The sequence below is a fragment of the Pseudophryne corroboree genome, chromosome 5, assembly GCF_028390025.1.
Source record: "Pseudophryne corroboree isolate aPseCor3 chromosome 5, aPseCor3.hap2, whole genome shotgun sequence".
Taxonomy (NCBI): domain Eukaryota; kingdom Metazoa; phylum Chordata; class Amphibia; order Anura; family Myobatrachidae; genus Pseudophryne; species Pseudophryne corroboree.
In genome coordinates, this window is record NC_086448.1 from 151,815,625 (window position 1) to 151,839,700 (window position 24,076).

Below are 24,076 nucleotides of genomic sequence, written 5' to 3' on the forward strand. Positions count from 1 at the left end.
CTCAAATCACATTGGTTTAAAACCAGTCAAATCTGTGGATTTGAAGCATCTCACATGAAAAGTGACCATGATCTTGGCCCTGGCCTGGACCAGGCGAGTGTCAAATTGGTGGTTTTTTCTCAAAAAAGCCCATATCTGTTTGTCCATTCGGACAGGGCAGAGCTGCGGACTCGTCCCCAGTTCTCTCCCTAAGGTGGTGTCAGTGTTTCACCTGAACCAGCTTATTGTGGTGCCTTGCACCTATTAGGGACTTGGAGGACTCCAAGTTGCTAGATGTTGTCAGGGCCCTGAAAATATGTTCCAGGACGGCTGGAGTCAGGAAAACTGACTTGCTGTTATCCTGTATGCACCCAACAAACTGGGTGCTTTTGCTTCTAAGCAGACTATTGCTAGTTGGATGTGTAATACAATTCAGCTTGCACATTCTGTGGCAGGCCTGCCACAGCCAAAATATGTAAATGCCCATTCCACAAGGAAGGTGGGCTCATCTTGGGCGGCTGCCCGAGGGGTCTCGGCTTTTACAACTTTGCCGAGCAGTTATTTAGTCAGGGGCAAACACGTTTGTAAAATCCTACAAATTTGATACCCTGGCTAAGGAGGACCTGGAGTTCTCTCATTCGGTGCTGCAGAGTCATCCGCACTCTCCCGCCCGTTTGGGAGCTTTGGTATTATCCCCATGGTCCTTTCAGGAACCCCAGCATCCACTAGGACGATAGAGAAAATAAGAATTTACTTACCGATAATTCTATTTCTCGGAGTCCGTAGTGGATGCTGGGCGCCCATCCCAAGTGCGGATTATCTGCAATACTTGTACATAGTTACAAAAATCGGGTTATTATTGTTGTGAGCCATCTTTTCAGAGGCTCCGCTGTTATCATACTGTTAACTGGGTTCAGATCACAGGTTGTACAGTGTGATTGGTGTGGCTGGTATGAGTCTTACCCGGGATTCAAAATCCTTCCTTATTATGTACGCTCGTCCGGGCACAGTATCTAACTGGCTTGGAGGAGGGTCATAGGGGGAGGAGCCAGTGCACACCACCTGATCCTAAAGCTTTACTTTTTGTGCCCTGTCTCCTGCGGAGCCGCTATTCCCCATGGTCCTTTCAGGAACCCCAGCATCCACTACGGACTCCGAGAAATAGAATTATCGGTAAGTAAATTCTTATTTTTTTTTTTTTTTTGTGACCAACAAGTCAAGGCTAGCTTTTGGTCCATAGCCACTTTCTTGGCCACAGGCAGTGCTTAAGGTGTCAGGAGGCTTGTTGACAAGCTGGCACTTTTGCGCTGCCTATTTCATTGTCTACAGCTGAGTATACGGCAGAGTCACAGCGCCTGAAACACAAACATTTGGAGGTGGATGAGCTTGCGTACCATACAAACACTATATAAAGTTTTCAATTACTTCTTTTTATTAAAATATGTGCAGTAAATTGTGGTAGGTATATGATAATCTGTGTACACCAACTGACTTCTTCTGACTTTGTAGGCTCCGTCTTGGATATCATCAAACATATAGTAGCAAAAGGAGAGCATAAGAATGGGGTATTGGATGAGCCAAGCATTGCCACCATGCTGAAAGAAGTTCTGGAAGGACTTGAATACCTGCATAAAAACGGGCAGATCCATAGGTAGGTACCATTGTTTTGTGTGTACGCAGGAATGTTGGCTAAATAAAGCTTGGTCTTGTTTGACTGCAAAATTGTGACATCTTTGGATCCTTCGCCCCTCTGCTGTATGATGCACACTGTATTGGACTCTCCAGTCTCATGTTACCACAAAGGCGGCCACACACTGACATGCACTGACCTCAGGGGAGAAGAGAACAGCAGCCACTACCCTTCCTAGCAGTACAAGCAGTTAGGATGGTGGCATCTGGAATGAGTGGAACAGCTGGCTGTGAGAGCTGTAGCTAGGAGGCAGCATTCCAGCTCTGGCTCCAAATGGATGCAGCCTTTCTCTATCACCCACTAAGGAATGGGTGGAAGTAGCTTTATTGACTTCCTCCACCAGTCTACTAAGGTTGAAATTCAGAACTGTTGTCCGTCTTGGTTAGAACTGAGAGATCTCTCTGGTTACCCCCAGTTCAATACAGTTTGACCTCACTAAGGTTAAAGTGATATAGTTCTTTTCGCATCCAAGCTGTTGCTTTCCTGGCCACTCCTCCGGAGGAATACTGCTTCTGGGAGGGTCATCTTGTGTACCCAGGTCTAGTAATAGTGACGTAGTTACATGCTCAGTACCCAGTCTCTGTGAGTCCATTATGATTTTTGATCCAAAATACACTATTATTACATACTGCAAGTTATTGCATCACTGATCATCTAGTGAGCTATTTTACAAACTCTGTACAATTCTCTTTATTGATCTTTGTGGGATTTTTTTGCTCAATACCTTAATAAGGAAAATAAATAAAAGAGAACATAAATAAGTGGAATTTATTGGATTGTCCAGGCTGGGTGTGGTATAGAAGATCTATGGTGTCTAGATAGACCCCATATGGTCGACAGGCATTAGGTCAACACTGACAAAAGGTCGACATGCCTTAGGTCGACACATGTCAAGGTTGACGCATGAAAAGGTCGACGTGGAAAATGGTTGACACAAAAATGGTCGACACAATCTGGATGAGCGATGACCACAATGGTATTTCATTTGGTATGCCATTGTTGTCACACAATGCACATTGTGGGCCTGATTCTGATGTAGGGGTAAAGCAAAAAACACCATATTGCACTGCAGGTGGGCAGATTTCAAATGTGCAGAGATTTTGATTTGAGGGTGGCATGTCCAAACTGCAATAGAAACTATAGTGTAAAAATAATGCTGTCCAGCATTCGTGGGCTACAGGCAAAACAATAAACAGCCAGTATTCACCCTGTATGCAAAACAATAAATAAATCTACAGCTGGAGCCACACTAATCGTGGCTCCGTCTGGGACTCAGTGCGCCCCAGCGAGGCTCTCTACCAGTAACGAATGGGACGCGTGTGTGTCGTAGATGAGCATGTGCCACATTCAAAGTGAATAGAAGCGTCTCTTTACGCTCGCCAACAAGACCAGGCGCACGTGCGCATAGGCACGCCATGGCTCCATCTGTATTTGCATCTCTATTGTTGTAGCATGTCTGTCCAGGTGCACAGTTACTTGCTCATCTTTTACTTTACTTCCACCTCAGAGTCAGGCCCTGTGCCTCCATGGCCCAGAATCATACTTGCCTACTTTTGTAAAGGCATTTCAGGGAGATTGTGAAATCGTCACCTATCAGAGCTGACATATACTTCTACATCTCTGAGGTGTTGGAGAAAAGATACTGATATTTTTCAGGATTTGTTTGTGTATTGTGTTTTACAAGAGGTTCCATGTACTGTATTTAAAATGCATGTAGCCATAGGGATCATTGTGACTTATAACCAATGCAGGGAAATGGCACTGATGAGCCAATTGAAATGTATATTTCTCTGATTTCTCTTTTTCCCCAAGAATGTAACAGCTGCATAATGGGGATAAGTTACAATCAGGGAGTCGGGGAGATTGCTGCTATTTCAGGGAGTTTCCTGCAGAATGCAGGATAGGCAACTATGCCCTGAATGCATTGTAGCATGGTCTGTCCAGGTGCACAGTTACTTGCTCTTTTTTGCTTTACTTCCATCTCAGAATCAGACCCTGTGCCTCCTATGGCCCAGTGTGGCAAATAGTCACTCTGTACATGGTCATATTTGTCAGGGGGGCAGCGTGGCCGGGTCTCCCTGTCAGTGTACACCAGGGGTGGGGAACCTCCGGCCCATGGGCCGTATAAGGCTCGCGAAGCCGCTTGCTCCGGCCCACCCGCTTGTGTCAGTGAGACGCCGCTGCTCAGTCTGGCGGCAGCGTGTCTCAGCTGTCAGGGCAGGGAGGAGAGCGCGGCTATGTCGGGCGGTGGCGTGTAGTACTTCAAACCAGCCACCGGTTCGTGAGCCAATCGGAGCTCGCGGAGGGGCAGCCAATCAGGAGCCGTCGCTGCCGGTCCACGAGCTCTGATTGGCTCACGAACCGGCAGCTGGTTTGAAGTCCTACACGCCGCTGCCCGACATAGCCGCGCTTTCCGCCCTGTCCTGACCCCCTGCCAGCCGAGACACGCCGCCGGATGGAGCAGCAGCGGCAAGCAGCACAGTGGGGTGGGGGGGGGGGGGGGGCACTGTGGGGGCATTTGTATACCTGGCACTGTGGGGGCATTTGTATACCTGGCACTGTGGGGGCATTTGTGGATTTGGCACTGTGGGGGCAATTGTGGATTTGGCACTGTGGGGGCATTTGTATACCTGGCACTGTGGGGGCATTTGTAAACCTGGCACTGTGGGGGCAGTTGTGGATCTGGTACTGTGGGGGCATTTGTGGATCTGGCACTGCACTATTGGGAGCATATGTGTATCACGTCCCATTTTAATTGGCCACACCCATTTTTTTGGCGCGCGCACACACAGTACCTCTAAGGGGCAGACCTACTGGGGGGCAGGGTAATTTTTTAAGTTGAGAATTTTTGTATGGCCCCCGAAGGATTTTATAAATATCCAAATGGCCCTTGGTAGTAAAAAGTTTCCCCACCCCTGGTGTACACCTTTTAATCGGTCTGTCCTGTCCTATCACCGCTGACATGTAACTAATAATAAGTCTCCAGAAATCTGAGGTATGAATCATTCCTAACCTGTGTAGTATCTTCTTTCCTCTCCACTTCCATTCATATATGTGTATTGTGTCTGACACACCTGAACTGTGGGTTTATACAGAGCCGTGGGTGTGTGAATGTTGCTTCAGATACACCCCACATGAGAGCTGAAGCAATTACATTGTTCTATTGTGTGGAGCTTGTAATCTTTTAATTGTGAGGGTTATTTTTGTTGTGTTTTTATTTTTAATAAATAAATAATTTTTCCCCTGGATGGAAGCAATAAGCCTTACCTGGGTCATTAAAGGTATGACTGAGTATTAAAGAACTTATGTTTTGTTCACTTACAAGCTTTGTTAGAGAGGCATAGAAGGACCGATACTTCATTACCATAGGGTAGCGTCAAGTTACCCTTCGTGAAGAGGACCTTTCCCATAAGCCCCTGGGTCCATGTCACCAACTATTTGGAATAGTAACCTGTGGTGAGCGAAGCGCAGCGAAACACCAAAGCGTGGCGAGCGAAGTGAGCCCGCGAGGGTACAATGGTGCATAGAAAAAACAAAATAACCTCAAACAAACGGGGAATGGATATAACATTAAGGTGCTGTAAGGGCGGAAATTCTCTTCTGCCCTCTCATGCTGTCACTTCCTCGCCCTGATCACGAAGGGAACCTAGACACAACCATTACAATAGGGTGAGTACTACAAATGTTCCTGTGCACCTCTTTGGGGTGTGAGGAATACTAGTGCTGTTGCTGGCCGTGATGTTCTGTTCTGGAAGAGCACATTGCGGCTGGTTTATTGTCCCAGAGAGTCAATGTTTTATAAGCCCAAATTATTTACTCAAAACGGAAGTTACATCTATGTCTGTGGGATACATTATTTAAACGTTTTATAGTTTGTCAATGTAAGAAACACAGTCCATTGTGTGTCATTATAGTATGGAGACTGGATGGAACTGTCCTATCGTTAAAGTTGCCTACACTCAGTACAGAGAGCCATATTACAGGCTGCACAACTATAGATGTCATTATAGTCTACAGTATGTACTCCCATGTAGTGACATCACTAGCGAACTTACATGAGCAGTTGTGATTTATAATCATCCTTACGAGATATTGGTAAGTTATTTATTTTATTCGATAAAATAAAATTCTCTTCACTATTTTTATTTATTATCTTTATCTGCAGAGATGTAAAAGCTGGAAATATACTACTGGGTGAAGACGGCTCTGTACAAATAGCAGGTAAAGTTTTTTTTATATTTTGGAGAATTCTATCTCCTTAAATACAATAAGCACATGCATTCTACTTTATGTTTAGTTAACTGATTTTAGATGTATATTCAAGTTAATGAGTTTATTTGGAATCTTCTCATGATTAAGGCACTATGGGGAGTTCAGTGTTGCCGTCAGTTATAATAGACAATCTTCGCCAATTTTTTTGCACACCCCTGTGGTATTCAAAGAAAAATTTGTGAAGATACTGTTTGCGAAGTGCCTTCACCCAACTGATCCGGGGCATTTGCCCGCCATCCTGAGGAACTGAATTCCATCCCTACAGATACCGTTTGTATTGGAAGCAATTAAAGGACGGGTACATACTGTATTTGACATAACATTGTACACAAAGTGACTAATTTGTGTTCGTGGATAGTATACCTGTTTGAGACAAACACAGTGAATATCTCTTGAGGCTTCACAAACCCATAAAGATACAGACTAAAAGTACATGGTACCTAGTGACACTGAACATACTGTATAATACTGTAGCTTTGTCCATTTAGCAAGCACAGCAATAGAGGAGGAATGAATGAAGTTTTTGATAGTTCAGTAATTCATTACACCTCGTCTCCTATGTACAAACTATGGGCTTGATTCAATTCTGCGCTGATTGAATAGTGCCGGGTATTGGCTCCTAGTGCTATTCAATTCAGTGCAGTGTCATGCCGGGGAAGGCCGGTTCTCCCTGGTTAAACAGTGTTTTCTCATACGTCCTAGAGGATGCTGGGGTCACCATAAGAACCATGGGTATAGACGAGATCTGCAGGAGACATGGGCACTTTAAGACTTTGAAAGGGTGTGAACTGGCTCCTCCCTCTATGCCCCTCCTCCATACTCCAGTTTAGAATTGTACCCAGGCAGACTGGATGCACTCTGAGGAGCTCTACTGAGTTTCTCAGAAAATACTTATGTTAGGTTTTTTATTTTCAGGGAGAACTGCTGGCAACAGTCTCCCTGTTTCATGGGACTTAGGGGAGAGAAGTATGACCCACTTCCAGTGAGTTCAAGGGCTCTGCTTCTGGCTACAGGACACCATTAGCTCCTGAAGGGTTTGATCGCTAGGTACGCCTAGATGCTCTCTCCCAGAGCCGGCCGTCACCCCCTTACAGAGCCAGAAGACAGGTGAGTAGAAGAAGCAAAGAAAACTTCAGCGACGGCATTCTGAGGTACCGCACAGCGATCGCACACTGCGCGCCATGCTCCCACACACAGCAGCACTATAGGGTACAGGGCGCGGGGGGGGGCGCCCTGGGCAGCATATAAACCTCTAAATAGACTGGTAAGAGGGGACATAGGTGCAGAGGCACTGTCCTAACCCCCGCCAGTATAAATATTTAGTTTAAAAAAAGTGGGTCTGAAGCACGCCATTGCGGGGGCGGAGCTTAGTCCTCTCAGCTCACACAGCTCAGCGCCATTTTCTCTACACAGGCTGCAGAGACGCTGTTCCTTCCTCACACTGCTGCATAAGTATCAGGGTGCAAAATGGGGGGGGGGGCACAATAATTTTGGTGCAATATATAGTTATTATAAAAGCGCTGCAGGTCTGGGACATTATTTGGTGTTTCAGAACCGTTGGTGAAGCGCTGGGTTGTGAGCTGGCAAACTTCCTCCGTGTCTCTCTGACAGACTTTACTGTGGGTCTGTCCCCTATATGCCCAGTGTGTCTGTGAGTATTGGGTACACGTGTGTCGGCATGTCTGAGGCAGAGTGCTCTTCCCAGGAGGAGACTGTGTTAGGGACACAAACGACTGTGGGAGTGACCCTGTCGGCACCGCCGACTCCTGATTGGGTAAATGTGTTGAATGCTTTGAATGCTAATGTGGCTCTTATTAATAAGAGATTGGATAAATCTGAGTCTCAGAACCAGGCATGGAAGAAATCTGTGGAGGATGTGTTGTTGCAAGTCCAGACCCCTTTGGAGGTCACAAAAAAGATTGTTTGCCCAGTTGGCAGACATGGATACCGACACGGACTCTGACTCCAGTGTCAACTATAGTGATACCAGATTACATATTTTGGAGGACCCTACTGTTCCTGACAAAAGGGTCTGTATGTATAAGGGAAAGAAGCCTGAGGTAACGTTTTCTCCCTCTCATGAACTGAACACTCTATTTGAAAAGGTTTGGGAAAGTCCTGACAAAAAGTTTCAGATTCCCAAAAGGATTCCGGTGGCGTACCCGTTTCTCTCTGGGGACAGGGAAAAGTGGGAGTCACCCCCCATTGTGGGCAAGGCTCTATCGCGACTGTCCAAAAAGGTGGCTCTTCCGTCCTTTGACATGGCAGCCCTTAAGGATCCTGCGGATCGTAGGCAGGAAAATACATTGAAATCCATTTATGTCGCCACAGGTACGCTGCTCAGGCCAGCCATTGCATCTGCGTGCAATCGAAAAATGGGCAGATAACTTGTCATCTGATATAGATACCCTAGATAGAGAAATCTTTCTCTTGACACTAGGTCATATCAGGGACGCTGCAGCATACCTAAAGGAAGTTGCAAGGGATATTGGCCTTTTGGGATCAAAGGCCAATGCCATGGCGGTCTCAGCTAGGAGAGCATTGTGGATTCATCAATGGAATGCTGATGCTGACTCTAAGAAAAATATGGAATCTCTACTGTATAGAGGTGGTGTCTTGTTTGGTGACGGCCTCGCTGATTTGGTATCTACAGCTACCGCGGGTAAGTCATCATTTTTACCTTATGTTCCTGCACAACAAAAGAAAACACACCACTATCAGATGTAGTCCTTTCAGCCCAATAAATACAGGAAAGTCCGAGGTTCTTCCTTCCTTGCTACTAGAGGAAGGCTAAAGGGTAAAAGATCTCTGGCCGTGGCATGTTCCAGGAACAGAAGTCCTCCCCGGCTTCTGCCAAATTCACTGCATGACGCTGGGACTCCTCTGTGGGAGTCCACACCGGTGGGGGCACGTCTCAAACTCTTCAGTCAGTTCTGGGTTCGTTCGGACCTGGACCCATGGGCTGTACAAATAGTGTCCCAGGGGTACAAACTAGAGTTTCAAGACGTTCCCCCTCGCCGATTTTCAAATCAGCCTTACCAGCTTCTCTTCCGGAAAGGGAGGTTGTACGCGACGCAATACAAAAGTTGTGTCAAAATCAGGTCATTATCAAGGTTCCGCTGTCACAACAGGGAGAAGGCTTTTATTAGAGCCTGTTAGTGGTCCCGAAGCCGGACGGCTCGGTCAGACCAATCCTGAACCTGAAATCCCTCAATTTCTACCTAAGAAAATTCAAATTCAAGATAGAATCTCTCCGGGCAGTGATCTCCAGTCTGGAGGAAGGGGATTTTATTGTGTCGGTAGACATAAAGGATGCCTACTTACATGTTCCCATTTATCCTCCACATCAGGCTTACCTGAGGTTTGCAGTTCAGGATTGTCATTACCAATTTTAGACGTTGCCGTTTGGTCTGTCCACAGCTCCGAGGGTTTTCACCAAAGTAATGGCGGAAATGATGGTTCTCCGAGGTTGGGGAGCAGTCACACAGGGGGAAAACTTCCAGGGAAGATGGTTAAGCCAGGAAACATTCTGGAGTCAAGGGCCATTTACAACGGCCTTCTTCAAGTGGAACATCTTCTGCGCAATCTGCCCGTCTTGATTCAATCGGACAATATAACAGCAGTAGCGTACGTAAACCGCCAGGGCGGGACAAAAAGCAGAGCGGCGATGGCAGAAGCCACAAAAGTTCTCCGCTGGGCGGAAAGACATGCACGCCCTCTGTCAGCAATCTTCATCCCAGGAGTGGACAACTGGGAAGCAGACTTCCTCAGCAAACACGATCTCCATCCAGGGGAGTGGGGTCTTCATCGAGAGGTCTTCACAGAAGTGACAAGTCTTTGGGGTATTCCTCAAATAGACATGATGGCGTCTCGTCTCAACAAGAAACTTCAGAGATATTGTTCCAGGTCGAGGGACCCTCAAGCAATAGCAGTGGACGCCCTTGTGACACCATGGGTGTTTCAGTCGGTGTATGTATTCCCTCCGCTTCCTCTCATTCCAAAAGTGCTAAAGATCATAAGAAGAACAAAGGTTCAGGCGATCCTCATTGTTCCGGACTGGCCAAGGAGGGCTTGGTATCCAGATCTTCAGGAATTACTCGTAGGAGATCCCTGGCCTCTTCCTCTACGAGAGGATCTGTTACAGCAGGGGCCGTGCGTGTATCAAGACTTACCGCGGCTGCGTTTGACGGCTTGGCGGTTGAACGCCAGATCCTAGCCCGAAAGGGTATTCCCAGTGAAGTCATTCCCACACTTCTTCAGGCTAGGAAAGGAGTAACGTCAAAACATTACCACCATATTTGTAGAAAATATGTGTCTTTGTGTGAATCCAAGAAGGCTCCTGCGGAGGAATTTCAGTTGGGAAGTTTTCTCCATTTTCTACAAGCAGGTGTAGATGCAGGCTTAAAGTTGGGCTCAATTAAAGTACAAATTTCAGCTTTATCGGTTTTCTTTCAAAAACAATTGGCCTCCCTTCCAGAAGTTCAGACTTTCGTGAAAGGCGTATTGCACATCCAACCTCCATTTGTGCCCCCAGTGGCACCATGGGACCTTAACATGGTGTTGCAGTTGCTTCAATCTCATTGGTTTGAACCTTTACAGAAGGTGGAGTTGAAATTCGTCACTTGGAAAGTGGTCATGCTGTTGGCCTTGACATCCGCAAGTCGGGTATCGGAGTTAGCGGCTTTGTCTCACAAGAGCCCTTATTTGATCTTCCATGAAGATAGGGCAGAGTTGAGGACTCGTCAGCAATTTCTGCCGAAGGTGGTTTCATCGTTCCAAATGAACCAACCTATTGTGGTGCCAGTGGCTACTGACGCCTTAGTGGAGTCAAAGTTTCTCGATGTGGTCAGGGCTTTAAAAATTTATGTCGCCAGAACGGCTCAGATTAGGAAAACGGAGGCTCTGTTTGTCCTGTATGATCCCAACAAGATTGGGACTCCGGCTTACAAGCAGACTATTGCTCGCTGGATCTGTGCTACGATTCAGCAGGCTCATTCTACGGCTGGATTTCCGTTACCGAAATCGGTGAAGGCCCATTCTACCAGAAAGGTGGGCGCGTCCTGGGCGGCTCCCCGGGGGGTCTCGGCGTTACAACTTTGCCGAGCAGCTACTTGGTCGGGTTCAAACACTTTTGCAAAGTTTTACAAGTTTGATACCCTGGCCGATGATGACCTCAAGTTTGGTCAGGAGGTGCTTTAGAGTCATCCGCACTCTCCCGCCCATTCTAGAGCTTTGGTATAACCCCATGGTTCTTATGGTGACCCCAGCATCCTCTAGGACGTATGAGAAAATAGGGTTTTAATACCTACCGGTAAATTTTTCTCTTAGTCCATAGAGGATGCTGGGCGCCCGTCCCAGTGCGTTCTGTATCTGCAGTTATTAGTTCTGGTTACACACAGATTGTGTTACGTTTATACTCAGCCTGTTGCTGACGTTGTTCATGCTGTTGACTAGAGTTCTGTTGAATGCCATGTTGTACGGCATGTTTGAGGTATGAGCTGGTATGTATCTCACCTTAGTTTAACAATAATTCCTTTCCTCGAAATGTCCGTCTCCCTGGGCACAGTTCCTATAACTGGAGTCTGGAGGAGGGGCATAGAGGGAGGAGCCAGTTCACACCCTTTCAAAGTCTTAAAGTGCCCATGTCTCCTGCGGATCCCGTCTATACCCATGGTTCTTATGGTGACCCCAGCATCCTCTACGGACTAAGAGAAAAGGATTTACCGGTAGGTATTAAAATCCTATTTTTTTCACAGGAACCAGCTTTCTTTGGCTAAAGTGCCCAGCGCAATGCTGTTTCTGGCGGGCTGAGGGAAGAAATCAGCATTGCGCTAGCACTTTTGTCGGATCACTACTCGCAATCCCGGAGGAGTACAAGAAAAAAATCCTCTTGTCAGGTATCACAGCAAGCTGAATTGAATAGCACTGGGAGCTAATTCCCTGTGCTATTCAGTCCGCACTGAATTAAATCGAGCCCAATGTCTGTAGCAATTGGAGTTCAGTCACTTAGAATGAACACAGTCCACTATAAATGATTAAGGGGGACATGTACTAAGCAGTGATAAAAGCGGAGAAGTGAGCCAGTGGAGTAGTTGCCCATGGCAACCAATCAGCTGCTCTGTATACGTTTATGCAAATCTAGTGTAGTATGCAAATTTTAAGTGCTGCATCAATGCTGATTGGTGGCCATGGGTCACTTCTCCACTGGCTCACTTCTCCACTTTTATCACCGCTTAGTACATGTGCCCCTAAATCTATTCCGTCCTGGAGAAGTATTTTTACAGCGTGATGTTCACAGTGGAATAGATTGAAAGGTTCTGTTCGCTTCAGCTGAAAGATTATAGTGGGTGTTTAGACTTTAAGAACTGATTCTACAGCCAAGTGTGGCGGTCTGGCGGGCTTTTGCGCCTCATGGCCACACGGCGGGCTTTTACGTTGCGTAGAGCCCTGCCTTACTGGTACTATTGTTGAGGAATCTTACATTATATTTTTATATTAATGTCTGGGGTGCCAATTATTGAAAAGTGGACTTCTCAATAATACTGTATATGTATATTTTATAATATACGTTTATCATATATATCTGCAAATATGTCAGTCTTACAAACTAGGTAGCTGATACAAATATGCAGTTCTCATACATATGAATTATTAAATTATGATTCCAAAGTGTGTTCAAACATGGAATTCACAGCTCTTATCTGATTGTTTATTTACAAGCAAAATCAAATCATACAGAATACAATATACACAGTAGTGATATATATATATACTAATATTTGTTTCCTTAATTATAGAAAAAACATAACATAATACAGTTTCACAAACTTAGACAATTACTAGCATAACATTTATACTTGCAAGTATGTAGTTACCATCCTAGGAACATCCCTCATTCCTCCTCTTGCACTTAGCTTCTTAACTCCGTATCTTCTCTCCTTTTCCCTCCTCCTCCTCCTCCTCCTGACTTCAACTCCCCACTGACTGAATTCATGTACATTTATACCTAACTTAACCATTTTAAAACTGACATATTCCTATTGGTTCCCTTGAAATAGGCCCTACACACTGGCCGATTTTTTGAAAGATATGAACGATCTCGTTCATAAATGAACGAGAACTCGTTCATATCTTTCAGTGTGGAGACTCCAGCGATGAACGTTGCGCGGCCCCGCGCTCGTTCATCGCTGGTCTCCCGTCGGCTGTGCATGCAGGCCAATATGGACAATCTCGTCCATATTTGCCTGCACTTCAATGCAGCCGCGTGACGGGGGGAGTGAAGAAACTTCACTCCCCCCGTCACTGCCCCCCCGCTGCCGGGTCGCTCGTCGGCCGTATCCGCCGTTGGGCAGCTCGGCGGCGGGTCGGCCAGTGAGTAGGGCCCTTAACTGATAACTGCCAGATTCCAAAGCGTCATAAAACATGTCCAATTGTTCTGCTGTAAGGTGGCAAACAGGACATGTGTTTTGGGGTCATAAGATGTAGTCCTTCCTTATTCATTAACTATTTCCCTTTGGATATTTGAAGTGTACATATTTTCAATTGGTTTGGGTGTTACAGTTTCAATAGATCTTCTGTTGTCATTGTCACTGGCCAGCAGTATAACTGGACAGAAGGCCAGATTACACTTCCTCAAGGCATGTAGGTCTTTGTGGCTTTTAATCATTCACCTGTGTGTACAAGCAGCTGTTTACATATTATGGCCTAAGCCAAGTGACCCATTCAGCCATACAGGATAAATATTATCTATCTATCTATCTTATTCCATGCAACCTTCATGATTTTACCAGTGACGTGCGGTGAGTTCAGTGGCTGGTGAGGCACTACAGCCATAATGTCCGCCAGATCCTGCCGATGAACCCTACCGCCGCCGAGCCAATGCCCGCTACTGCCTCTGAGCCGATGCCCGCTGCCACCGCCAATGGCTTACAAACTTGCCCACCATCAACTGGCCTAGCCCTCTGCCATTAATTTGCATCTCAGTCCGATGCCGCCAATGCCCGCTGCCTGCCTGCTCATCATACTTGTGATATATTGTAAATTTTTATAGAAAAAAAAAAAATTGTGTTTGGGACTGGGAAGGGAGTAGGAGGAGGACATGAATGCAATTTTGTTGTCCAGGACTTCCATTAACTTAATGGAGAAGGGTCTGAATGGGTTAAAAAAAAAAAATAAAAAAAAAAATGCGTGAGGTCCCCCCTCCTAAGTATAACCAGCCTCGGCTCTTTGAGCCGGTCCTGGTTGTTAACATACTGGGAAAAAATTGGACAGGGGTTCCCCGTATTTAGACAACCAGCACCGGGCTCTTAGTCCGGTCCTGGTTCCAAAAATACGGGGGACAAATGATGTAGGGGTCCCTCATATTTTTAAAACCAGCACCGGGCTCCACTAGCCAGGGACATAATGCCACAGCCGGGGGACACATTTATGTAGGTCCCTGCAGCCGTGGCATTACCCCCCCAACTAGTCACCCCTGGCCGGGGTTCCCTAAAGTAGTGAGGACACCTTAAATCAAGGGGTCCCCTACCTCCAGGCACCCAAGGGCCAGGGGTGAAGCCCAAGGCTGTCCCCAGCACCCCTGGGCGGTGGGTGCTGGGCTGATAGCCATAAGTGTGTAAAAAAAGAATATTGTTTTTTGTTGTAGAACTACAAGGCCCGGCAAGCCTCCCCGCTTGCTGGTACTTGGAGAACCTCAAGTACCAGCATGCGGGGAAATAACGGGACCGCTGGTACCTGTAGTTCTACAAAAAAAAATACCCAAATAAAAACACAACACACACACTGTGAAAGTAAAAATTTATTAAAACACACTTACACACTCACACATACTTACCTACATCCCACGCCGGTCACGTCCACTTGTCCAGTAGAATCCAATAGGGGTACCTGCAAAAATGAGAGACAGATTACTTGCCTACACCCCACGCCGATCACGTCCACTTGTCCATGTAGAATCCAAAAGGGGTATGTGTAAAAATGAAAATTATACTTACAAAGTAATCCACAGGAGGAGAGAGAGAGAGAAATGAATGAATATTATGCACTCGTTGACGCGAGAAGACGTTAGCCCATATAGGGGAGAGTGCTGCTGCTGGCTGGGAGGATGGAGCAGGCGCCCCCAATAGCTGTGCCCCCAGTAGTTGTGACCCCTCTAGCTTTGCCCCCTGTAGCAATGCCCCGAGTAGTTGTGACCCCTGTAGTTGTGTCCCAAGTAGTTCTGACCCTTGTAGCTGTGACCCCTGTAATTGTGCCCCTTGTAGCAGTGCCCCTTGTAGCAGTGCCCCGGGTAGTTGTGACTCCTGTAGTTGTGACTCCTGTAGTTGTGACTCCTGTAGTTGTGACTCCTGTAGTTGTGACTCCTGTAGTTGTGACCCCTGTAGTTGTGCCCCCAGTAGCAGTGTAACGAGTAGTTGTGCCCCCAGTCACTGTGTCCCCTGTAGCTTTTCCCCCAATAGCAGTGCCCCCAGTCGCTGTGCCACCAGTAGCCGTGCTCCGAGTAGTTGTGACCCCTGTAGTTGTGCCCCCAGTCGCTGTGCCAGTGCCCCCTGTAACTGTGCAGGTGCCCCAAAGCCCAAACACACACACACACACACACACACACAAAAAAATACACAGACAATACTTACCGCTCCTGCAGCGCTGCCATCAGTCTCCGTCCGCCGGCTCCTCTCTACTATGGGAGAGAAGTCATGACGTCTCTCCCATAGTAGCGCCGCTCAGACACTAGGGGTCAATTATGACCTTTAGTGTTAGTCAGCGGCGCCGGCTGCAGCGGGCGCCCACACAGCCCACGGCTCCTGCTGCAGCCCAGGGGGGCGATTCCAGCACTGGATCCGCTGTCCAATCACATCTGGGGGACTGACAGGGGCGTGCATTCATCGGGGCTGAATGCACGCCCCTGTCATTGAGGCACCTGTAGTGGTGCCGCTTCCCCATGCTTTTTCAATGCGCTTTCACAGCCCATTGCTGCGCCCTGCCCGCCCCCTGCTGCCCAGACTTTAATGTTAGCAGCGGGAGGCACCTTTCCCGCTGCCTCCAACCCTACGATGCAGCCATAGTAACAGGGGGGAATGGTTAAAATAATAATAGCAGATATTTATAACAGACTCTGTGTCATAAATATCTTCTTTTTATTATTTTAACATTATGACGGGAGGCACTGCCTCCCTCGACTGCACGTTCCTGGATTTTACCAGGTACAACTTGTTCACTCTACACCATGTCTTATACAAATACACATCTACAGTATATGCACACATATACAGCATTATTTCTTAAGTCATGTAAACATTTACCTCATGCATTCAAATCTATTCCTTACTATAAAATATATTTCCATTCTGTTCACTATGGCTAAAATCACCTTTCATCATTAATGTTTTAATTCAGACAAGATACCTTATCCTTATAATATTGCTAAATTATATTTTGCACAAATTACCTATCTGACAACACTATGCATGCCATGTTGAATATGTTGTCCATATAATTACAAAGTTGGCATCCAGACTTCCTGAGTCCTGGTTGTGTCTTGATCTGTTGTTTCAACCAGTAGGTTAGACAGTTGTTGGATGGCAAGGTCGTCGCCTAACCGTCTTGTCTAGCCAGACACATTAACATGCTGGTCTCACAAGGTGCCCTGATCTCACAGTGTGATCTAATACTTCTCTGCAAAGGCAAAATGCATCACTCCTGTGGGAGTGAGGGTCACTTGTGAAGCCCCTGTTGTAGGTTGATGTGGCTGTTTAAATGGTGCTCCATGTATTTATATCCGCACGATACTCTGTGAAGCTATGTAGAATTCCTATATTGTTCCATCTAATAAATGTTTTATCCTGTTACAGACTTTGGTGTCAGCGCCTTTCTAGCCACAGGGGGTGACATCACACGGAACAAAGTGAGAAAGACATTTGTGGGCACGCCTTGCTGGATGGCACCAGAGGTCATGGAACAGGTAATGTAGATTCCTGTATGGCAGGAACAATAAGCATCTTGTTATGTGTGAGAGAGAGAGAGAGATTGGGTACTAAATCACTGCTGTGGGAATGAGTCCCACTAACAGTAAAGGTTATTTCTCATGGTGCCTGATCTGCTGACATAACTATGGCTGCTCACTGGAAGCAGGTTACATTAGCATCATGTAAGAACTGTGTGCAAACCTAGGCTGTCCTGATTCCCCGGAGCTGATGCAGGGATGCGTGGCAGTTGGCCGCAGTTGCACTCAATCCCTATGCAGCAAAATAAATGCATATTTTCATCCGTATGTTTAGTTGTATGCATACGCTTGTGGCAATAGCCACCAACATTATCTGCATGTACTTGCAATTATCTTTGGTGTAGGACAGGAGGTATTCAACAAATGCTACCCTCCAGCTGCTGTGGAACTACACATCCCAGCATGCCCTGCGAAGCTTTAGCTTGCCCTAGTAACAAAACTGTGGCACTGCATGCCGGGATGTGTAGTTCCACAGTAGCTGGACGCCCACATGCTAAATACCTGGTGTACCCCTTGGAGATCCAACTGAGATCATACACACAGCCTGCAATTCTGCCTGCACGCCCACAGCACCCTCACTGAACTACATGGGCATGCCCGTTACCACTCAGTTATTCCCTTTCAGCCACAACTGGAGAAGAGTTGCGTACGACTCTGATTCCTCAGTACTTGATCATAGTTGCGCACCGCCAGCTACAGATCATTGACCAACCTGCGTGCAGCTGTGCATCAGCCCCTCTGCCAGTTACAGTCTCCATTCACTTGTGTCACATGATATCTTCTGTCCTTATCACTTTTAAATGACTGAATTGTCCTTGAATGCAAACCACCCGGCTTAAGGGCTTTTATAGTAGATAGTAGATGTATGCGGTGATCCTACTATCACTGGTAGTTACTGTATGTATCTGCACAAACTCTAAAGGAAGCGCAGTTTGTCTTTGTGAGAGGCTGGGGGAATGGGTTTGTGATTCTGAAGTATACTGGCTAGGCTATAAGCATGTTATTAAATAGACTTGTTCTTTCTGCTGTAGGTTAGAGGGTATGATTTCAAAGCAGACATCTGGAGTTTTGGTATCACTGCTATTGAACTAGCGACCGGAGCGGCTCCATACCACAAGTACCCTCCAATGAAGGTACAGTATTTATATACTTATGTTCTCCTCCAACTGAATCTTTTTCATTTTTATATTTTTGTTGTGCTTTTATTTGTGGCAGAGGTGTAGGATTGGGTAGTGCCAGTTGGTGTGGGAATAATGCACTTGTTATGGTTTAAGACTGCAGGGATTTCCCCATCGTTAATTTATTGGTTTCTACTTGTCCTCCTGCGAATTAAATGGACTACTTTATTCTGACTTTTTCTGTTAAATATATCATTAGGTACAGTTGTGGAATAATCCATAAAGTCGTGGGGAGGAGAGAAATAATGAAATTGTGGGACATTAGCAAAAACATATTTCTCTGACGTCCTAGTGGATGCTGGGAACTCCGTAAGGACCATGGGGAATAGCGGCTCCGCAGGAGACTGGGCACATCTAAAGAAAGCTTTAGGACTATCTGGTGTGCACTGGCTCCTCCCCCTATGACCCTCCTCCAAGCCTCAGTTAGATTTTTGTGCCCGACCGAGCAGGGTGCAATCTAGGAGGCTCTCCTGAGCTTCTTAGAAAAAGTTAGTTTTAGGTTTTTTATTTTCAGTGAGACCTGCTGGCAACAGGCTCACTGCATCGAGGGACTAAGGGGAGAAGAAGCGAACCTGCCTGCTTGCAGCCAGCTTGGGCTTCTTAGGCTACTGGACACCATTAGCTCCAGAGGGACCGAACACAGGCCCAGCCTCGGAGTCCGGTCCCAGAGCCGCGCCGCCGGCCCCCTTACAGAGCCAGAAGCAAGAAGAGGTCCGGAAAATCGGCGGCAGAAGACATCAGTCTTCACCAAGGTAGCGCACAGCACTGCAGCTGTGCGCCATTGCTCCTCATGCACACCACACACTACGGTCACTGAGGGTGCAGGGCGCTGGGGGGGGGGCGCCCTGAGCAGCAATATAAACACCTTGGCTGGCAAAAATACATCACATATAACCCCCAGGGCTATATGGATGTATATTAACCCCTGCCAGATTCCATAAAAATGCGGGAGAAAAGTCAGCGAAAAAGGGGCGGAGCTATCTCCTTCAGCACACTGGCGCCATTTTTCCCTCACCGCTCCGTTGGAGGGAAGCTCCCTGGCTCTCCCCTGCAGTTAATACACTACAGAAAGGGTTAAAAAGAGAGGGGGGGGGGGGGGGGGCACAATTTAGGCACAGTATACAATATATATGCAGCTATAAGGGAAAACACTTTTTTATAGGTGCTATCCCTGTGATATATAGCGCCCTGGTGTGTGCTGGCATACTCTCCCTCTGTCTCCCCAAAGGGCTTTGTGGGGTCCTGTCCTCTATTAGAGCATTCCCTGTGTGTGTGCTGTGTGTCGGTACGGCTGTGTCGACAGGTATGTGGAGGATAATGAGGTGGAGGCGGAGCGAATGCCTGTAAATATGTTGTCACCCCCTGCGGGGTCGACACCGGTGTGGTTGAACTTATGGAAGGATTACGTGAAAGTGTCAACTCTTTACATAAAAGGTCGACGACACGGAACAGCCGGCTACTCAGCTTGTGCCTGTTCCAGTGTCTCAAATGTCATGGGGGGCTCTAAAAACGCCCGCTACCTCAGATAGCAGACACAGATGTCGACACGGATACTGACTCCAGTGTCGACATCGATGAGACTGGTGTACCCTCCAAATAGGTCCACCCGTTACAGGATTGAGACAATGAAAAATGTATTACACATTTATGATTATACCCCAGGTACCACATAAAAGGGTATTGTGTTTGGTGAGAGAAAACTATTAGTAGTTTTTCCTGCATCTGAGAAATTAAATGAGGTGTGTGAGGAAGAGTGGTCTTCCCCCGGTAAGAAATTGATAATTTCTACAACGGTTATTGGCAGCGTACCCTTTCCCGCCAGAGGATAGGTCACGCGGGGAAACACCCCATAGGGTAAATACAGCGCTTACACGCTTATCAGAAAAGGTGGCACTACCGTCTCCGGGTACGGCCGCCCTGAAGGAACCTGCTGATAGAAAGCAGGAGGTTACCCTATAAGATATGGTCACACACTAGGGCATTATATTGCGACCAGCCGTTGCTTCGGCATGGATGTGCAGTACTCCCGCTGCGTGGTCAGATTCCCTGTCGGAAAATAACTATGGATAGGGACAATATTTTGCTGAAAATAGAGCATATAAAAGACGTGGTCTTATACATGCGTGATGCACAGAGGGATATTTGCCGGCTGGCATCAAAAATAAGCGCTAGGTCCATTGCCGCCAGACGGGGGTTATGGACTTGGCAATGGTCAGGCGATGCCGACTCGAATCGGCACATGGAAGTTGCCCTATAAGGGGGTAAAACTGTTTGGGGATAGTTTTTCAGACCTCGTTTCCACAGCTATACCTGGGAAATTAATTTTGTTGCCACAGGCTACCCCACAACAAAAGAAAGCACCGTATCATCAAGTACAGTCCTTTCGGCCCCAGAAAAGCAAGAGGGCTAGAGGCTCATCCTTTCTGCCAAGAGGCAAAGGTAGAGGAAAAAGCTGCAACACACAGCTAGTTCCCAAGAGCATAAGTCCTCCCTGCGTCCGGTAGGTCCACAGCATGGTACTGGGGCTGCTCAGGCGGACCCGGGTACGGTGGGGGCCCGTCTCAGATATTTCAGCGGACAGTGGGCTCTCTCACATGGATCCCTGGGTCCTTCAAGTAGTATCTCCGGGGTACAGGCTGGAGTTCGAGACGTTCTCCCCCCCGCCGTTTCCTAAAATCGGCCTTACCGGCACCTCCCTCTGCCAGGGAGACGGCGTTGGTGGATATTCAACACTATAATCACAACAAGTGATTGTCAAGGTGCCCCTCCTTCAGCAAGGAAGGGGTTACTATTCCACAGTGGTTGTGGTACCGCAACGGTTCGGTGAGACCCATCTTGAAATTAAAATACTTGCACTTTTATATCAGAAGATTCAAGTTCAAGATGAAATCGCTCAGGGCGGTTATTACGAGCCTGGACGAGGGGGATTACAGGGTCTCCCTGGACATCAAGGATGCATACCTGCATGTCCCCATTTACCCCCCTCACCAGGAGTACCTCAGATATGTGGTACAGGACTGTCACTATCAGTTCCAGACGCGGCCGTTGGAGTTGTCCACGGCATCGAAGGTCTTTACCTAGGTAATGGCCGAAGTGATGATACTCCTTCGCAAGAAGGAAGTTTTTATTATCCCGTACTTGGACGATCTCCTGATAAAGGCGAGGTCCAAAGAACAGTTGGTAGTGGGGGTAGCACTCTCTCGGGAAGTGCTACAACAACACGACTGGATTCTCAATATTCCAAAGTCACAGCTGGTCCCGACGACACGTCTTCTGTTCCTGGGAATGTTGCTGAACGCAGACCAGAAAAGAGTGTTTCTTCCAGTGGAAAAAGCCGAGGAGTTGTCATCTCTAGTCAGAGACATCCTAAAACCAGGACAGGTGTCGGTACATCAATGCACACGAGTCCTGGGAAAAATGGTAGCTTCGTACGAAGCATAATTCCATTCGGAAGACTCCACGCAAGGACGTTCCAGTGGGACCTGTGGGACTAATGGTCCGGGTCCCATGTACGGATACAACAGCGGATAACCCTGTCAGCAAGAAACAGGGTGTCGCTGCTGTGGTGGCTGCAGAGGGCTCATCTACTAGTGGGCCGCAGATTCGGAATACAGGACTGGGTCCTGGTGACCACGGATGCCAGCCTTCGGGGCTGGGGTGCAGTCACACAGGGAAGAAATTTCCAAGGAGATTTCGCTTCACATAAATATTCTGCAGCTAAGGGCCATTTACAATGCCCTAAGCCAAGCAAGGCCCCTGCTTCAGAACCAGCCGGTACTGATCCAATCAGACGACATCACGGCGGTCGCCCATGTAAACAGACAGGGCGGCACAAGAAGCAGGATGGCGATGGCAGAAGCCACAAGGATTCTCCGATGGGCGACCTACACCCAGGAGAATGGGGACTTCATCCAGAAGTTTTCCAAATGCGGGTAAACCGTTGGGAATGACCACGGGTGGACATGATGGCGTCCCGCCTCAACAAGAAGTTGAAAAGATATTGCGCCAGGTCAAGGGACCCTCAGGCGATCGCTGGGGACGCTCTAGTGACACCGTGGGTGTACCAGTCGGTTTATGTGTCTCCTCCTCTACCTCTCATACCCAAGGTACTGAGAATAATAAGAAGGCGAGGAGTGAAAACCATACTCGGGGTTCCGGATTGGCCATGAAGAGCTTGGTACCCGGAACTTCAAGAGATGCTGGCAGAGGACCCTTGGCCTCTGCCGCTCAGACAAGACCTGCTGCAGCAGGGACCCTGTCTGTTCCAAGACTTACCGCGGCTGCGTTTGACGGCATGGCGGTAGAACACCGGATCCTAAAGGAAAAGGGTATTCCGAAGGAAGTCATCCCTACCCTGATCATAGCCAGGAAGGATGTCACCGCAAGACATTATCGCCGCGTTTGGCGAAAATTTGTTGCTTGGTGGGAGGCCATGAAGGCCCCGACGGAGGAATTTCAACTATGTCGATTCCTGCACTTCCTGCAAGCAGGGGTGACGTTTGGGCCTCAAATTGGGGTCCATCAAGGTCCAGATTTCGGCTCTGTCGATTTTCTTCCAGAAAGAACTGGCTTCACTGCCTGAAATTCAGACTTTGGTTAAAGGAGTACTACATATTCAGCCTCCTTTTGTGCCTCCTGTGGCACTTTTTGGATCTCAACGTGGTGTTGGATTTCCTAAAGTCGCATGGGTTGAGCCACTTAAAACCATGGAGCTAAAGTATCTCGCGTGGAAAGTGGTCATGCTGTTGGCCTGGGCCTTGGCCAGGCGTGTGTCAGAATTGGCGGCTTTGTCATGTAAAAGGCCTTATCTGATTTTCTATATGGATAGGGCGGAGTTGAGGACTCGTCCTCAGTTTCTCCCGAAGGTGGTCTCAGGTTTTCGCTTGAACCAACCTATTGTGGTGCCTGCGGCTACTGGGGACTTGGAGGATTCCAAGTTGCTGGACGTAGTCAGGGCCCTGAAAATTTTATTTTTCCAGGACGGCTGGAGTCAGGAAAACTGACTCGCTGTTTATCCTGATGGCACCCAACAAGCTGGGTGCTCCTGCTTCTAAGCAGTCTATTGCACGCTGGATTTGTAGCACTATTCAGCTGGCGCATTCTGCGGTAGGATTACCGCAGCCTAAATCAATAAAAGCCCATTCCACAAGGACGGTGGGCTCATCTTGGGCGGCTGCACGGGGGGGGTCTCGGCTTTACAACTTTGCCGAGCAGCTACTTGGTCAGGGGCAAACACGTTTGCAAAATTCTATGAATTTGATACCCTGGCTGAGGAGGACCTGGAGTTCTCTCATTCGGTGCTGCAGAGTCATCCGCACTCTCCCGCCCGTTTGGGAGCTTTGGTATAATCCCCATGGTCCTTACGGAGTTCCCAGCATCCACTAGGACGTCAGAGAAAATAAGAATTTACTTACCGATAATTCTATTTCTCGTAGTCCGTAGTGGATGCTGGGCGCCCATCCCAAGTGCGGATTGTCTGCAATACTTGTACATAGTTATTGTTAACTAATCGGGTTCTTGTTGTGAGCCATCTATTCAGAGGCTCCTCTGTTATCATGCTGTTAACTGGGTTTCATATCACAAGTTGTACGGTGTGATTGGTGTGGCTGGTATGAGTCTTACCCGGGATTCATAATCCTTCCTTATTGTGTACGCTCGTCCGGGCACAGTATCCTAACTGAGGCTTGGAGGAGGGTCATAGGGGGAGGAGCCAGTGCACACCAGATAGTCCTAAAGCTTTCTTTAGATGTGCCCAGTCTCCTGCGGAGCCGCTATTCCCCATGGTTCTTACGGAGTTCCCAGCATCCACTACGGACTACGAGAAATAGAATTATCGGTAAGTAAATTCTTATTTTTTTTATTTTTTAAATTAAAAGTGAGCTCTGCAAAAATGACTTACCTAACATTATATATAGTAAACTATATGTCCTACAACATAAATTGTATTCATTATTTTTGTAT

General features: G+C 47.4%; 2 protein-coding genes across 4 annotated transcripts in view; one reads left to right on the plus strand and one right to left on the minus strand.

The window, feature by feature from the left end:
- OXSR1 (oxidative stress responsive kinase 1) overlaps positions 1-24,076 on the plus strand; it is a 446,840-nt gene that overhangs the window by 364,148 nt on the left and 58,616 nt on the right. For all 3 annotated transcript variants that reach the window (XM_063921823.1, XM_063921824.1, XM_063921822.1), the window contains exons 4-7: positions 1,489-1,630; positions 5,835-5,890; positions 16,786-16,895; positions 17,969-18,070. In XM_063921823.1, the coding sequence (XP_063777893.1) occupies positions 1,489-1,630; positions 5,835-5,890; positions 16,786-16,895; positions 17,969-18,070 (410 nt within the window). The remainder of the gene's footprint in view (positions 1-1,488; positions 1,631-5,834; positions 5,891-16,785; positions 16,896-17,968; positions 18,071-24,076) is intronic.
- The window catches only part of LOC134927409 (xin actin-binding repeat-containing protein 1-like), a 559,013-nt gene that overhangs the window by 127,907 nt on the left and 407,030 nt on the right, over positions 1-24,076 (minus strand). The gene's annotated exons all lie outside the window — the stretch shown is intronic.